General features: G+C 39.4%; 2 protein-coding genes across 2 annotated transcripts in view; both read left to right on the top strand.

Annotated features, from left to right (window-relative positions):
• LOC125891509 (collagen alpha-1(XX) chain) overlaps positions 1–7113 on the top strand; it is a 46072-nt gene extending 38959 nt beyond the window's left edge. The window contains exons 36-42 of the mRNA XM_049580856.1: positions 1461–1532; positions 3902–3937; positions 4114–4180; positions 4323–4511; positions 4679–4756; positions 4855–5016; positions 6263–7113. Coding sequence (XP_049436813.1) covers positions 1461–1532; positions 3902–3937; positions 4114–4180; positions 4323–4511; positions 4679–4756; positions 4855–5016; positions 6263–6291 — 633 coding nt within the window. The 3' untranslated portion in view covers positions 6292–7113. The remainder of the gene's footprint in view (positions 1–1460; positions 1533–3901; positions 3938–4113; positions 4181–4322; positions 4512–4678; positions 4757–4854; positions 5017–6262) is intronic.
• A 1329-nt stretch (positions 7114–8442) lies between these two features.
• On the top strand, positions 8443–16993 carry dpm1 (dolichyl-phosphate mannosyltransferase subunit 1, catalytic). The gene is made up of 9 exons (XM_049582128.1): positions 8443–8607; positions 8869–8968; positions 9224–9257; positions 9338–9414; positions 10348–10373; positions 10545–10640; positions 10764–10832; positions 10929–11043; positions 16495–16993. The coding sequence occupies exons 1-9, from the start codon at positions 8477–8479 to the stop codon at positions 16597–16599; spliced, it is 753 nt and encodes a 250-aa protein (XP_049438085.1). The 5' UTR covers positions 8443–8476; the 3' UTR covers positions 16600–16993.
• The last annotated feature ends 476 nt before the right edge of the window (positions 16994–17469 follow it).

Genomic DNA, 17469 nt, shown 5'->3' with positions numbered 1-17469 from the left:
AGCACCACCCTCAGGCCAAAATATTAAGTGTATTTTAAGTAAAATCCAGATTGGCATTTAATAAAGTCAAGTCAATTTTATTGATATATCACCAAATCATAACAAAAGTTATCTCAGGACACTTTTCATGTAGAGCTGATCTAGCACCATATCCTTTAATTCAATTTACTTAGACCTAACAATGTCCTCATGAGCACACACTTGGTGACAGCAGTGAGAAGAAACCTTCCTTTTAAAGGGATAGTTCAGACTTTTTGAAGTGGGGTCATATGAGGTACTTATCCATAGCTAGTGTATTACATACAGTAGGTGAAGCAGGTAGGTTTACTGGCATTAAAGCTAAGCAATGTACTGCTGTGGTAACAAAGTATATTTTAGCCAGCTAAAAAATGCACTGTCTGTTTCCCCACTTTACCTTGCTGTTAGACAGCCCTTGCAGATTCAAGCCATTCTGTTGCTCTCTTCTAAGCCACCAGACTTGACTGACAAAAACAGTTATTTTTAGCTCACTAAACACAGGTGGTGCTGGTCTACCGCTGCCTCCGTCATTTAATTTGTTTGTGCTATTGTGTGACCAAACTAGCCATTTAAAACTTGAAAGTAATACAATAACATTAACTAAATGATCGAGGCAGCAAGAGACCAGCAACTCCTATGTTCACTCTTCAGCAAGTTAAAATGGCTGTTGCTGTCAAAGGAGTCTGCTGGCTTGAAGAGAGTATAGATAAGTTTTAGTTTCAGTTCAGGTTCCTTTCAGAAAGCGCTGTCTGGTGCAAGGTTAAACTATGAGATTATTCTAAAAAAATTAGAAATCCCTTTAAGAGGCAGAAACCTTGGACAGAACCAGGCTCTAGGTGGGCAGCCATCTGCTTTCTAAGCAAATGTTACTGTAGTTCCACACAACAATAAACTTTGCATTTAGCACCACTGCTGGTGTTCATTTTGTCCGTCACTTTTTTGTTTTCTGCTGTAATGACCTGTGGAGTCTGAATTATGACCTCAAGTTGTCATAGTGGTAGAAGCAAAGATTCACCTTTCTAACCTGCAATGTGTACATGTACCTGTGCTGTATGCATCACTACTTAATTTATTATTTCATGGCAGCTGCCTGACATAGCTGAACACCTCATCACCCAGACCCCTCAATCACCATATAGTTATAAAAATAAAGTGACAACAATGAACTTGAGTATTTAGTTCATACTGAAGAAGCTGAGACAGTTATTGTATGCTTATTAGAAACAACCAGGTCAGACAGCAGCAGTTCACAGATACTTTATGTCACACTATGAAACCTCAGAGTGGTCAAAACTGAAAGGGGACTTTTCAGGACTCTAAGACTGTTTAATATGGGAATGGACAAAATTGCTTCCGGAGCTCAGGAATCTGCATCTATGACTGTGTGTCGTGTTTTGTCATTTGTCTGCTGTTTTACACATCCATTGATTTGTATTTTACAGGGTTTCCAAGGAATGCCAGGACACCCAGGACCTCCAGGGGAAAGGGGCTTCACAGGACCTGTGGGACCTACGGTAAGACGAGAGGGACAAATAGCATCATTAGCCATGTTTTTCTTTATACTTGGTTATTTGTTGAATACAGTATTTACTGTGAACATGGATCAAAGATATACACTATGTGCTATATCCACACACTAAGTCAAGGAAAGGTTTTACACACATAGTGAACACAAAGGGAAGATAAAATGTGATGCATAGTTGAATATGGGATATTGACAAGTATAATCATTAATCATACTAAATGAGAACACTGCTGGCAGGACATGGAGGGTGAGATGACACAGGAGAGAGAGGGAGAGATTCTGAGTCTCTTCTTCAGATGGCTCAATGTCGGGACACTTGGTTTGGTGCAGGCTTGCAAAAGTTTCCAAACTCCAGTTCTTCAGTTGAGTTGAGTGGAAAAGTCGGTTATGCAGACTGATGTGGAGAGAAGGACAAGAGCAGCGTAAAAGAGAACAAGACTTGAGAAAGAGTGTCCAAATCTAATAGAATGCTGAAGGGACAGTTACCAGGGGAGGGGGAACCCCAATGTTGACCCTTTTTTAACAGATGTTCCTGTACTCGAATTTGGACATATCATGCATGTTGTACCAGATGTAAATTAAAAGTTATTATTTATTATATTGCTGTAAATGACATCAAACATGACATGTCTAGTGAAGTTGAAATGGAAGTTATTCTGACATTAATTATCACTTATCGCCATCTCACAACTCAGTCTTACAGTCTTGGGGCTCCATTTTTGTGAACAAGGTGGTGCAGTAAAGTGCACCATGGGCAGTGTGTTAGGGGGCGTGCCTTTTGGTCATTTCATGGCAGGGCTCACCTACCATACCTCTAGCGCACTTGGGTGGAATTAGAAAGCATACACTAGAGACTGTGACAGTCGTGTCCAATCGCATTTGCTACTTTGACCCCTTTTAAGCACAGACCTCAGCCCTCCATGAACCACTGGCAGATTTTGAATCCTACAGAGTGTTTTACGTGCAATAATAATTTCTGACAATCTAGAAAGTAAATAGTTGCCTCTTTAACCTCCATGTTGTTCATTAACATGATTCTGGAAAAAGTCCACAAATGAATTAGAATCTAAAACCAGTATACACCAGTATAAAATTTGACTGAACAGTCTCTGTCACATCACAGCCACACATCTATACATTCATTCATTCATTCATTCATGAATGAATGGGGGGGGGGGGGGCTGGAGCCTATCCCAGCTGACATCGGGCGAGAGGCAGGCCAGACTATTGCAGGGCTGACACATAGAGACAGACAACCATTCACACTCACATTCACACCTACGGACAATTTAGAGTTACCAATTAACCTAGTCCCCAATCTGCATGTCTTTGGACTATGGGAGGAAGCTGGAGTGCCCGGAGAGAACCCACGCTGACACGGGGAGAACATGCAAACTCCGCACAGAGGGGCTCCCACGCCCGGGATCGAACCGGCAACCCTCTTGCTGTGAGGCGAGAGTGCTAACCACCACACCACCGTGCCGCCCCACATCTATACATATTATAATTAAAAATGTGGAGCTTCACATTTTACCAGGTGGTTGTGATGGTCCTACGATGGGGTAGGACATGTGTGAATGGATGGTCCTGAGGCAGTTAATAGCAGAGGGAGAAGTTTTACGACTTTACTGTGTCAAATGTTTTCAGTGCATCCATCTCCAACTTGTCTGTTGAATTACACTGCATTAAAAACTGTAGAATAATTAATCAAAACAGCAAGTTTGATGTGCTCATAAACAGAGAGGTTTCTCTGGTTATTTTTTGTTTTTTTGTTTGTTAGATGTGCCTCCACCAAGTAAAGTGACCAAAGTATTATGGAACAAAAGTGCGCTGAGCTGTTAACCTGCTCTGAGCAGGTGGGCAGCTGGCTGCCTGTGACACAGTCATGCACGGCGCCAGGACTGTAGTATGCTGCAGGGTTTTCAGTGGTACCCCCTCTCTCGCTCCTCTCCTCCCACTGGGGCAAATCACCATGACATCAAAGCAGCACAGTTGAGGAAATAACCTCAGTGCACTCCAGGAAAATGCCAGTTGCTCGAGAGGCACTGCGTTTGGCACCATATGCTGAAGTGGGAATAACCCCTTAAAGCCTCTGTTACTGGGTTTTATAGCAGAGGCCTGGAACCAAGTGCTTTTGAAGCTGAACTCTTAATGCAGGACGAATGATCCAAAAAGATCACACACACACACACACACACACACACATACACACACACCAGCATCCTGTGGGTCACTCTCAGTGTATGAGGAGAGCAGAAAAGGTCAAAAGGTTAGAGAAATGGTTTAGGCAGAGCAGGGAGAAGCAGGCTGTATGCACTGGTTATTTATCTTAATGCTCATGTATCTGTTGCTTCACAGGGTCTGTCGGGGGGTAAAGGAGAGCGAGGAGAGAAGGTGGGTGATAGCTGTACAATTTTGTTGTCATTTTAATGCTGATGTTATTTTAAATAAAGCCTTCTTATTGCAGTAGTACATTTTGTCATTTTTTTTCTGTATGTACAAAGGTACAATTTCAAAATGATACCTAATTTCACTTTTGTTTAACTGTGTTTAATGCTGATGTTTAACAGGGGGAGCCTCAGTCTATGGCTATGATCTACCAACTGGTCACACAGGCCTGTGAGCAACTAGTGCATAGTAAGTAGTCTGTTACCAAGCATGAAAAAACTGGGACTCTGCAATTATGATATCTGCATATTGAACTCACTCATAACTCAAAAAAAGGCCCAGATGCAAACATATTCTTTTGTGCATGCTATGTGTTGTGTGTGTTTTCCAGAGGAGGTGTTGAAACTTGACATGTTCATTAATGAGATAAGTCGTAAGCCAGCTCCTGTTGAGGAGCCAGTGGGGCCCCCAGGGGAACCTGGTATACCAGGACCCAAGGGCCCTCCAGGTGCCAGGGGCGCCCAGGGGCATGTTGGCCCGAGGGGGAGACCTGGCAAGGCTGGATATCCCGGAGAACAGGGTAAGACTTCATCTTGTAAATACATGATGGGTTTGTTGAAATGAAAATAATTCAAGGACCTGGTGGAGCATTTATGAATGAATGAATGAATTATTTGTCAATTATTTCTGTCCATTGTGATAATATAAACTTTTGGCTGTGCTGATTTGTCTCTTCCTTCTCTACAGGAAGGAGAGGGATGGCAGGGGGGAAAGGTGATGCAGGGACCAACGTCCAGGGGCCCACAGGTGTCAAAGGATTTGCAGGTACCTTTCTAAGGGTAATGTGTTTCATACATCATTGTAAAAAAAAAATACACACACTTGGTTTTGATCTGTGTGTTGTGTATCCTGTGTGTCTGCAGGTCCTCCAGGTGAGTCCAAGCTGGGAATCCCAGGTTCCAAAGGAGAAGATGGTAAGCCAGGCTCTTCAGGGATCACCGGACCTCCTGGACAGCCGGGCGAGATTGGACCACCGGGTGTGTGTGACAGCAGTGGAGGCTGCCACAGAGTTCCCCAGCAAACAGGTAAGCTACCAGGAAAGGTCCACTAACTCAAGTGACACACAGCCTGCTAATATTAAGATATGATGATGCAGGTCTACTAGAGGCAGCTCACACTGAGCCTGACACTGTGTGTGCAGTGGTGGATAAAATATAATGTTACAGGTTGAGCAACATATTAATGACATTTCCTATTAGGAAAGTGGGATGAGTATTCAGTAAAAGTATGAAAAACAATTTGGTTGTGAAAGCATTTTAGTTCTGTGGCAGTAAAGAATTTCACAGTTTCACAATTTTTTTCACAAAATTCTGCACATTTTCATTCTGAATCACTGCCAGCACAAGGGCTGTCAACAAATATTCTATTTCAGTTTTAAAATTGAATTTTAAAAAAACAAGAAACAGACATTCCATTGTGAAAACTAATATTTGATTGTTAAGAAAAAATAGCAGCACCACCGCAGCTTTCTGCCTCGCAAGTTCTTGTGTCGGCCCGGGTCACTGCACTGAATGCAAACTGTTTATTTAGACCAGTATGAATATTACCTAGCCTGTATAAAAATTAGGCTATCAAATAACATATCAATTTACAAATTATTCATTTGATCTCACTCCAGAGGCAGCATGTTCTCAGTTCTCACTCTAGCACCGACCATGTGCGCAGAGAGAGAGAGATCTGTTCATTTTGTATGGTATGTAAATCTTTTAAAGGACATGTTTGTGTTGAAATAAATATACCGTTATTAGTGAATGTGTCCACCTGATGAATGTAAGTCCATCCACTCCTGGAGGAAATATCTGGCTCTGTAGTGGTTAAATGCTCCACTGTGTTCACCATCTAGTTGCTAACTGTGTCTGTCCGCTGTTTGGTGCCAAGCAGGTTGTGCACAGTGGGTTTGTCGAGCAGAAACAGCTGCTTGCTGTGGCCATAAACAATAAACATAAAGCCAAAACAATGAGATGTTAAAAAGTTGTGTAGAGCTGAGAGGAACTGAAAACCCAGGTAAAAATCCTCTGGATTTGTAACCACAAGCAACAACCTTTTTGTTACTTACAGTCATGTGAGCTTTAAAGTTATGGGTCAGTTAATGCGGTTAATCAGAACATTTAGAAACGTATTTATTGGCAAAACCCTGTGTTTGCTGGAAGGTGGGGAAAACATATGTATTTTGTATCATTAATTTATCATCCCAACAATTTACCAGCACTGCCAAATACAGAGTGGAAGTGGTCTAATATGTTTCATTTTGTGTTTGCTCTCTTCATCCAGAAGACCCTTATTATGGCTACCAGCCTTAGGTGGATATTAACAAGCAGGCAGCAACGGTAAGGAAGACTGACGTCTGTGTGAAATGACTATGGTTCCTTTGGAGCTGAATGACAGACTGGGAATGGAGCTTAAAGCACCACTGAAGAGGTTTGGTGTGTTGAACTTGTCACTGACTGATGCAGAAGCTTCACATCATGTGTGAGAAAAGGAAACAATACAGGAAGGAGCTCTCTTCTTTGTCCTCTCATTACAGTGCTCTTTGACATACGAAAAATGGCTGAGAAATAAACTAAGAATCAGTAGGAAGCTTTCTTATTTAGAGTAGTATTTTTATGAACAGAAAAATAGCATAAAGGAAAATATTTTCACATTGGGATCAGTCAGGTGCTGTCTTACACACCATATTCGCACTGAAACCTTTTATTACTATGTTTATGTATTCATGCACTGTATCAATGCCATGTAGTTTATCTGTCTGTGTTACATTTCTACCTATTTCATTTGCCATTCTAACCTTAACTGCCTCAAGGATAATGAAAATGCGTAATCCATGGTGTAAAAGCTTCTTTTTGTTCCATGGTACAAATGATACTGTGAGAATGTCTGTTGTCATGTGTATGATAATTTGTATAATGTTTATTATATTTACTGTACACAGTTATTTGTGTATGATATTTTATACTGTACCTATTTGTATTGAAAGTCGTGTTTACATGCTCTGGTTTCAGTGGGGTTTGGGTGGTAAACAATACATGATGTGTGTGTGTGCATGTGTGTGTGCATGTGTGTGTGTGTGTGTGTGTGTGTGTGAGAGAGAGAGAGAGAGAGAGAGAGAGAGAGAGAGAGAGTGCCAGAGATGTTTGTTTTTATATATCTTGTCAATAAAATTCCATTAATATGTGTCTAATGAAGTGTGGGTTTTTTTTCCCAGAATAACTTGCCTGTACTGCTTAAGTGTCCCAAAGCAAGACACTGAATCTGTGACTTAAAGTTATTTATTTTCTCCCAAAAGAATCAATAATGAAACGGATATAATGTCATAGTCCTTTGTTGGAACTTTGGAGAAAGAGAATTGTTTCCAGTGGTGTCTATTTTGAAGAGCACACTGGAAATTCCAACCTGTCAGCCAGTGGATTTGTTAAAATACCCTCAGTGGTCCACTGACTTCCGGTTTTGGAAGAAACATTAGTTTATTTTTCAGAATAAAGTCAACCATGTTAATTCACTGAGGGCAGTGAGTTACAGATGGTGTTAAAATCAGTGGAGCGAGATACTTTTAGACAACACTTTAACGAAGTTAGTCGTAATGAGCTTGTGAGAATATCACCAACATTTCTATAATCATGATGTGAGATCACATTAATGTCAATATGCTATAACACGAGTGGTGGAAGAAGGCCATTCAAATCTGAGAAGATGTTCTAACTTAACACATCATTAGTAAAAGTACTCACTGTGCAGTAAAATGTTCCCTGTCGATGTTTCCTATTATATATTATGTCTTTGGATTAATGTAAGTGTTGCATTTCACTGCTGTACATGGTTAAGGTTGTGCCCATGTCAAATATTGTTGGGTAGTTTAATCTACAGCAATGCATCATATTCATCTTGTGTAGCATGGCTGTCCTGTGAGATCCACATATCTCTACAAAGTCAACTTTTCATAGTGTCAGAAAAACAGCCCTGTTTTCAGCTTTGTGACTATGCATGTTCCAGCTGATCAAAGAAGTGGGAGGATTTTCTCAACACATAAAGGCACGCTTTATCCTTCAATTAGTTGGGGAGAAATGGGGGACAGGTATGACAATTGTAATCTGACAAGTAACAGTCAAATAAAAAGTACAATATTTGCCTGCTTGATGTAGTGGAGTAGAAGTAGGCTATAGTTGCATGAAAGAAAATTACGCAAGTCTTTTACAAGTACCTCGAATTTGTGCTCAAGTACAGTGCTAGATTAAATGTACTTTATATTGGTGTTTGTGTATATGTCATATATGTTAATATTAGAATGACATTTCCGTGTTTTCCGTGATCTGTCAGTAAAGCTAATGCAAATAAACTGTGAATAGCTATTTGGAAAATGTAATTATGACACTGTAATTGCCAACAGTTACACGACCGATATCACTTTTATTTTGAAAATAACAAATAGGATGTTGTAGGGCACTCTTTCTCTAACATTACGCAGAGCTGGTACTGTAGGTTCACGTCGCCATGGCAAGCCGAAAAACTTCTCCCCCAAACCGGGATAGTGGGGACAAATACTCAATACTATTACCTACCTACAACGAGAGGGAGAACCTGCCTTTGATAGTGTGGCTTTTGGTGAAATATTTCGGTGAAAGGTGAGTACTAGGGAGCTAGCAAAGCTGCTCGGCTAGCGCTAACTACCGTTACTGCTGTGTTAATGTTAGCTAATACCTGTCAGTGATGAGCTGTCACTAAACCGGCCCGGTGCTCTTAACGTTGACTACCGAGGTTTATTGTGTCAAGGCTATAGTAGGAATTGGTTATTTACAAGCTAACTAACTAGCTAGCTTTATTTACTTATCAACTTTGTGTGCGTCCGTTAGAGAAACTAAATTACAACTTGGGTGTGTTTACAGTGGATATAACTACGAGGTAATTGTCATTGACGACGGAAGCCCAGATGGGACCTTGGACGTGGCAGAGCAGCTGCAGAAAATATATGGAGAGGACAAGATCGTAAGTGAAGAGTCCCACAGTGATGGCACTAGGCCCACCTAGCAGACACCTCCCTTGAGAGGAAACAAGTGCATTTCTCACAACTGTGTGTATTAGAATTGATTAACATGTAACATCTTTATAGAGACAATAACTGATTAAATATGATTTACAATGTTATGCTCTCTAGATTGCCTATGTAAATGCTGGCTCTAGTAAATGAATGGTGCATGAGATCTTTATACATACTCTTAATCTCTGTTTTCTGTGTTTCAGCTTCTGCGGCCAAGAGCGAAAAAATTAGGTCTTGGTAAGTTGTGTGTGTTAAAATTGTTGTATTCGTTGCAGTAATCTTTGCCAACTTCTAATGAGCCCTGTTTCCTTTCAAAGGCACTGCCTACATCCACGGCATGAAGCATGCTACGGGAAACTTCATCATCATAATGGACGCAGATCTTTCCCATCATGTGAGTGGAGCTTGTGTCATTGTGTGTTTACATCAACACAGAAAGCTGATTCTAGGGCTAACAATTATTTATTTTCATCATTGATAAGTCTGACTGTTGATTTTTCCAATAATTAATTAATCATTTGGTCTATAAAATGTCAGAAAATGGGGGGGGGGGGGGAATTCTCATCAGAGGTAGTATTTGGATCTGATCTATCTTCTTGGTCAACTTGCTCCTCTCTGTTATCTTTAATGTTTTAAATACTCTTTTATGTAACTGTAATATAATGTGAAATATAACAGGTTCTGCAAATGATTTAAAGGAGCACTTCACCCACAAAATGATCATCTGTATATCAATTTCTCCTCCTGTGTTACATTTAATTCATGAAGAAAACAGAGCAAAAACAGCAAAACTATATGAAAACATCCATTTACAAACTCTCACACATCCCATACAATATAATCCAAGTCTCATTTATCCAATCATATACTCAGTTCTTCCTAAACACATGCATTTTTTATACTGAAACACTTCCACACAAATGGCACAGGTGCACTTCTCGTCGGTGCATGGCACTGTTTATGCAGAAGTGTTTCAATAGTAAAGTTTTAGTGAAAATGCATGTGTTTGAGTACTGAGCTTATGACTGGATAATGAGACTTGGATTATATTTTACAAGTTGTGTGTGAGTTTGTAAATGGATGTTAGGTTACAGTTTTGCTGTTGTTAAATGCAGTCCCCTTTTACTCCCATTCATTAAGAAATTTCTTAGATTTTGTATCCTTTTTTTTACTGTAGAGGCATGTGAGAAAAATCAAAGTTTTCTTCATGAATTTATTGTAACATGAGGTGAGTAATTAATATACAAATGGTCATTTGAAGGATGAAATATTTCTTTGCTTTTCAACAGCATGGTATTTGATCATTCTTTGTCATTTTTTATTTCAGCCCAAATTCATCCCAGAATTTATTCAGTAAGTGTTACTAAATTTACATTTTCCATCATGTGATTTTTTTTGGGATCATATTTCAATCTGTGTACACATGATTAATTTCATAATATCTGAACAGTAATATTTAGCTATAGTCAGAAGAGAAATTGTGCAGAATTCCTCAATTTAGGACCATTTTGTCTGGTTTTTCAGAAAGCAGAAGGAAGGTAATTACGACCTGGTGTCTGGTACCCGATACCAAGGGAACGGAGGCGTATACGGCTGGGACCTGCGCAGGAAACTCATCAGGTAGCTGCAAGTCAACAACACTGCTCTGTCTTCAATTTCCACTCATCCATCTTGCACTGACCCTGATTACAGCAGACCAGAGGCTGAGGTTTGATTTTCTTTTCTGTCTCCTCTCGTTCACAGTCGGGGAGCCAACTTTTTGACTCAAGTGTTGTTGAGACCTGGTGCTTCAGACCTCACAGGCAGCTTCAGGTAAGTGGTACAAGTGCTGTGAAATAAATGCCACTGACTTTTGAAATGTATGAGTGTGTTTTCTCACACTGCTTTTTTTTTTCTAACTGATGTCAGGTTGTATAAGAAGGCAGTGTTGGAGAGTCTGGTTGAACGGTGCGTGTCCAAAGGTTACGTCTTTCAGATGGAGATGATCGTCCGTGCCAGACAGCTCAACTACACAATCGGAGAGGTGAGGCCCTAATGTAGTCATTATTATAATAACGTGTTTGGTAAAATATATTTACTGAGTAGACATATAGTTATGTTGTTATAATCCTTTTTCCCATAATGTGGACCAGCACTGACACTGAACTTGGCTCCTGATTTGGGGGGAAATTAAAAGCATGATGTTTAATTTCTGTTGCCGGGGAACTCCTAATCAAAACACTTACAAACATAGACATATATACATAGACGCCACATTGACTGCCGCTGCCTATCAGGGCCGACATCCTCGTCGGCCGCCATCTTGGATGGGTCTCGCTTCGCCTCCACAATGCATTCACTTCTATTGAGGAAGGAGCTGTATGCACAAGTAAAATAGAATAACTCACTGAATTTTCAACTGATTTTCACAAGGTTTGGTTTGTTACAAACGGCACACATGTAGTTATGATACAGGATGCGTTCGTACATTAAAAATGCACGCTTCATGCTTTAATACTTTCTGCAGATAGCAACAGCATGATATTTAGGTCACATATTTTATTCACCTCAACCCCAGAGTGGGATATATATATATATATATATATATATATATATATATATATATATATGTGTGTGTGTGTGTGTGTGTATATATATATATATATATATATGTGTGTGTGTGTGTGTGTGTATATACACACACATATGTATATACAGTGATGGAAAAAAGTTTTCGGACACCCCATGCATTTGTGAAATATTGCATTAAGAATCACTCTTAGGTCTTCAAGTGCAATTTCTTTTAGTACAGTCACAGCCAAAATACTAAATAAATCCTAAAAAAGCCATTAAAAACTTAAAATTGATTGGTTCCATAAAAATACATAAGAAATTTTGAGTATTGGGTCATTTTGGTACCAGTGATGAAGGTCGTTCTTTTTATTAAAAGACACAATTTTTGTTGCCAAGCTTCGTGTCTACATAAAGCCAGCACATTTGAAAGTTCTTCAGACACAAAAATGGCTAAAACAAGGAACCTAACGCAGGAAACATGCCTGAAGATAAAGATTCTCAGCCAGGAAGGGTACAGCTGCCGCCAGATAGCCAGGAAGTGCAGATGCAGTCCTTCAGCAGTTGGATACACTCTGCAGAAATACACACGAACCAACAGCTTGGAAGACAAACCAAGATCTGGGCGTCCAAGGGTTTCTTCAGCAACAAATGACCGCATCCTGATCCGCATGTGCAGGCAAAACCGCCGAATGACATCACAGGAGCTTCAGCAGCAGTGGTCAAACCAAACTGGTGTCCAGTGTTCCACCTGCACTGTACGTGGCAGACTTTTAGATCATGGCTTAAGGTCCTACAAGGCTATCAAGAAGCCCCTGATCAATGAGAGACAGAGGTTAGCCTGGCGTCGTTGGGCCCAGGCACACAAGAACTGCACAGCCAGGAATTGGAAGAAGATTTTGTGGTCAGATGAGTCCAGTTTCCAGCTTTATCTTCCTCCTACTAATGTGAGGGTACGCAGAAGGCCAGGCGAAGCATTATCTCCAGCATGTACAGTACCTACTGTCAAGCATGGTGGAGGCAGTATCATGGTTTGGGGATGCATGAGTGCTGCTGGTGTTGGTCATCTCACTGTCTGTGATGGCACATTGAACTCTACCAAGTGTTGTACCATTCTCGAAACCCACGTGCTCCCTTCTGCGCGTGCACTGTTCCGTCGAGGTAAAAACTGGATGTTTCAACAAGATAATGCCCCTTGCCACACATCCAAGGCCAGTAGAACTTGGCTGCAGGAGCACAGTATCCAGGTCTTAGAGTGGCCAGCTCAATCCCCGACATGAGCCCCACTGAAAATCTGTGGTGGATTATCAAAGGTCTGTTTCAAAGCATAAACCAAAGAATTTAGAAGAATTAAAAGCAGTAATTCAAGAAGAATGGGACAAGATTACCCCTCAACAGTGTGAAAGGCTCGTGGGGAACATGCCAGCCAGGATTAGAGCTCTACTACGTGCCAATGGCAGGACTACTAAATATTAATTTGATGATGTGATGGTTTATTTATTTTTTGTTCAGTTTTGAACACATTCTCTGTTATTTGTTGACTTTGATACCGACAATGTTGAGAACTGACATATTGAAACTGTCAAGAATTTAGTTTTGTTAGTTAGTTGTTAGTTTGTTAGTTTTTCTTGTAAACAATAAACAAAGGGAGTCCGAAAACTTTTTTCCACCACTGTATATATATATATACTGTATATATATATATATATATATATATATATATATATATATATATATATATATATATATATATATATATATATATACAGTATGTTTATACAGTATTTATATACTGTATAAACATACTGTATAAACACAATATACACAATACAAAACATAGTATAGCATATTATGTATAGCACACCTTTGTGCACATGCTGCTCATCCTTCTGTATCTTTTTTCAAATTATCTTGACCACAGTCCCATTTTCACAGTTATAATACCAATACCAAAATTAATTTCAGTGTTTATGTAAATACTGAAAATGTTTTTTACTACTTTTGAGGGATCACAGCAGTCAGTGTAATAAGAATAAGAAGAACTTTATTAATCCTCAAAAAGAAAATTTCAAAGAAGTCTGTAAGATCATCTGTTTAACAAAGAATTATTACGTCTGATGGCTGTGGGTATAAAAGAGAGTGTGTGTGAGAAATAAACTCAATCAACAATCAAGCTTTTTCTTTATTAAAATATATTAATACATTTATTAATATGCTATACTATGTTTTGTATTGTGTATATTGTGTTTATACAGTATGTATGTATATATGTGTGTGTGTGTGTGTGTGTGTGTGTGTGTGTGTGTGTGTGTGTGTGTGTGTGTGTATCAATCAATTCAATCAATTTTATTTCTAAAGCCCAATATCACAAATCACAATTTGCCTCACAGGGCTTTACAGCATACGACATCCCTCTGTCCTTAGGACCCTCACAGCGGATAAGTAAAAACTCCCCCCAAAAAAACCCTTTAACGGGGAAAAAAAACGGTAGAAACCTCAGGAAGAGCAACTGAGGAGGGATCCCTCTTCCAGGATGGACAGATGAGAGAGAGAGAGAGAGAGAGAGAGATATGCAGGACAGACGGAAATGACAGAACAACATTAATGATAGTAATAATATTATAGTTATGGTTCTGGCTACTGTGGAACAATATGTTTAAAGTATATATTAATATCTGGCAGTATATATGTGTGACAATAATCATATGTGTATAATAACAGTAGAAGTATGACTAATGACTAATGATGGCAGCAGCAGCAGGAGGCATCTGGCAGGACCACGGCAGCAGCACAGTATATATATATATATATATCCCACTCTGGGGTTGAGGTGAAAAAAATAACTGTGTTGTGACCTAAATATCATGTTGTTGCTATCTGCAGAAAGTATTAAAGCATGAAATCCCACATTTTTAATGTACGCATCCTGTATCATAACTACATGTGTGCCGTTTGTAACAAACCAAACCGCGTGAAAATTCAGTGAGTTATTCTATTTTACTTGTGCATACAGCTCCTTCCTCAATAGAAGTGAATGCACTGTGGAGGCAAAGCGAGACCCATCCAAGATGGCAGCCAGCGAGGACGCGCTCAGGCAGTCGATGCAGCGTCTATGTATATATATCTATGGTTACAAAGACTGACTTTGATGATGTCATGAAGTAGTGTGGGATCATGGGAGTTGTTGTCTTCATTGTTAAACAGCCACCACTGCTGATGAAAATCTATCCAATGTTACTCAGGCATAAATCATGTTCACGAATGACAAAATGCATTCAAATTTTATTCATGTTATGTTCATTTGTGTAATGACATTTAATTCTAATGAAATAGCTGCAAGTTAATGTTAGCTAACATAACATTAACTTGCAAACTTACTATTAGCATGAGATGAGTCAACTACCCATACAGCTACTGTAGCTAACATTATGTGGCAAATTCAATCGCAGGGTACCCCAGCACTGTTATAATCATACCAAAAATAACTTTCCAAGTGTGTTGGATGGTGTTTCCGACAGAATTGGATTTTAGTTGTGATGGTAGCTGACTGTGGGGGCACAATCCTTCAGATAGCGCCCTGTTGCAAATCAAATTCAGCCAGCTCCAAGGTTCTGATCACAGACCACCTGCCAGATCAGCAGACTTTCTGTTGCTGCTGTTAGAGGGATTGCGGGAGTGCGTTGGCTTGCGTATCTCGTATAGCTTGTCTCCTAACTTGTCTGATTTCTGATCTAATAACAAGAGAGAGAGAGAGAGAGAGAGAGAGAGAGAGAGGGCGCAAAAGTGGGGCAAGAAGGAGCTGGAAAAAGAAAAATCATTATGTGGCAGACAGTGTTGATTTTTTGTGGTGGGCCTCCACAAATAAATCAATCTATGGAAAACACTGTAACTGCTACAACATTTCCGCACACATTAGCTTTGTGCCTTGAAATTAGCCACTTGCCATAGTAGCACATCATAAAAAAATGTTGCTGTACAACAGAAAAATGCTGCATTACTGTTTATTGAGAAAAATTCTGTGGCATTGCCTGATTTACAACGACCAATCATCTGATGTTACCAGTGTTTCCCTGGAAGTTAGGGCAACTAGTAAAGTACATATAACGCCGTTGATAGGCAACCAAATGACACGCACGGTAGTGTTAAATGAAGTTACAGATTTCTCTGGGTTTGAACATTGTTGGAAATATTTTGAATAATATAAAAATTTAACTCTTCAAAATATATCATGGGTCTTGTCGATTTTAGACATTTTACTGTGGAAATGTTATATATTATGCCTTTTAAATAATGGTATTTCTCTATATTCTATTTTTCTACTTCACTTACAGATTTGAATAACCACTCTACTCAATATAGTCAAATCTGGACAAGATTGATAAATAGACATGCAAGACTGTTAAAAATCCTTTGTCAGGCTCGTGAAACATTCATTTTATTTGTGAAAAACAACAAAAAAAATATAATTTTACAGCTGTTTTTACTGCATCCAGACTACATCAGTCCAGGTCTAGCTGGAAAACCCCCACAGTTTGATTTATCTCACCTGGACTACAGTAACAAATAGACTGCCAGTTGCAGATTTGTGTGGCCAAGTCTAGCTCAAAAAGATCTGGTGTAATGGCATTTGGATGAAGAAAAATCTGTTAAATCACCTTTCTTGTTTTGTTGTCAGAAATTAAAAAAAAAAGGTTCCACAAATCTGAACCTGGGTTTTAAACTGTGTTGAGGCTTTCACTGTGATATTTGATACTCTGTTACAACAATAAGTGCTGCAAAAACAGAGAATCTGGCCAGAAATCCCTTTAAGTTTTACTTAAATTTCCCCTTAACCTCTGAATTGGCAGCCAGTGTTATGATCCTGCATCTATGATTTTGGATGTTAACTGAAAAACAATTTTCTTCCTCTTCTTCCAAACAACAGGTACCCATTTCCTTTGTGGATAGAGTTTATGGAGAATCCAAACTCGGAGGGAACGAGATTGTGTCATTTGCGAAAGGACTGATCACACTCTTTGCCACAACATGATCACTGATGTAATCCGTCTGGACGTCCTACAGTCATACAGTGTTCCGTTGGCTCTTCAAGTTACTGTCTTTAATACTGTAGTTGTAGCAGAATTTAATGGGGTAAAAATTTCTGCTTGCCTATGGTCAGACAGTGACATGACAGCAAATGACAAGGGAGACATCTCTCTCCACTGTTAGCAGTAGGTAAAAAATAATTTCCTGTCACTTGTCGTCTGGAATACTGAAGGAACACGGTGCTTTACATTCCCATCATCCTCTTCAATGAATTTTAAACTAAGCACATCGTGTCTCATCATTCCCAGTCCGGACAGCTGGTTGTCACATAGGTTTAAGTACACATTTAACTGCTACACCTGTGATCGTTTGTATAAAATTAAACACTTTGTATTGTTGGTTCTGTTGTTTTCTGATTGTGATTTTTTATTTTTTTATTTTTTTTTTTTACAATGAGTCAAAACCTTAAATGGGTTACAGTGGGTTACAGAGAATGACCAGCTGCTCTTATTGATACTCACTGTTAAAGGTTGAACCTGAAACAAGTGTAAGGGGCTGTTGATTTTATGAACACAGGCAGGTCAGTAGACGCAGTGCTCTCCAAAGATGTTAACCTTCAAGATCATTAATGTGCAAGGAGGACCTTCGGCTAATCCTGGATGATTCTGATGACATCTACCTCACATATACACCATTAAGATGAACGCAACAAAACTTCATCCTTGACCTTGGAAACTGTGGTTTGATACAAAAACAATGTAACTTAAAATCCACTTACTAGCTCTTATTTTAGCTTTCAACTACATCTGATGCTCTGAGGCAGTAGCAGTCAAAGGTACCAGCTTGTACATCTCTCCCACATACACTAGCCGAA

The sequence above is a fragment of the Epinephelus fuscoguttatus genome, linkage group LG7, assembly GCF_011397635.1.
Source record: "Epinephelus fuscoguttatus linkage group LG7, E.fuscoguttatus.final_Chr_v1".
NCBI lineage: Eukaryota > Metazoa > Chordata > Actinopteri > Perciformes > Serranidae > Epinephelus > Epinephelus fuscoguttatus.
This window is presented reverse-complemented; position numbering and strand designations above follow the sequence as displayed.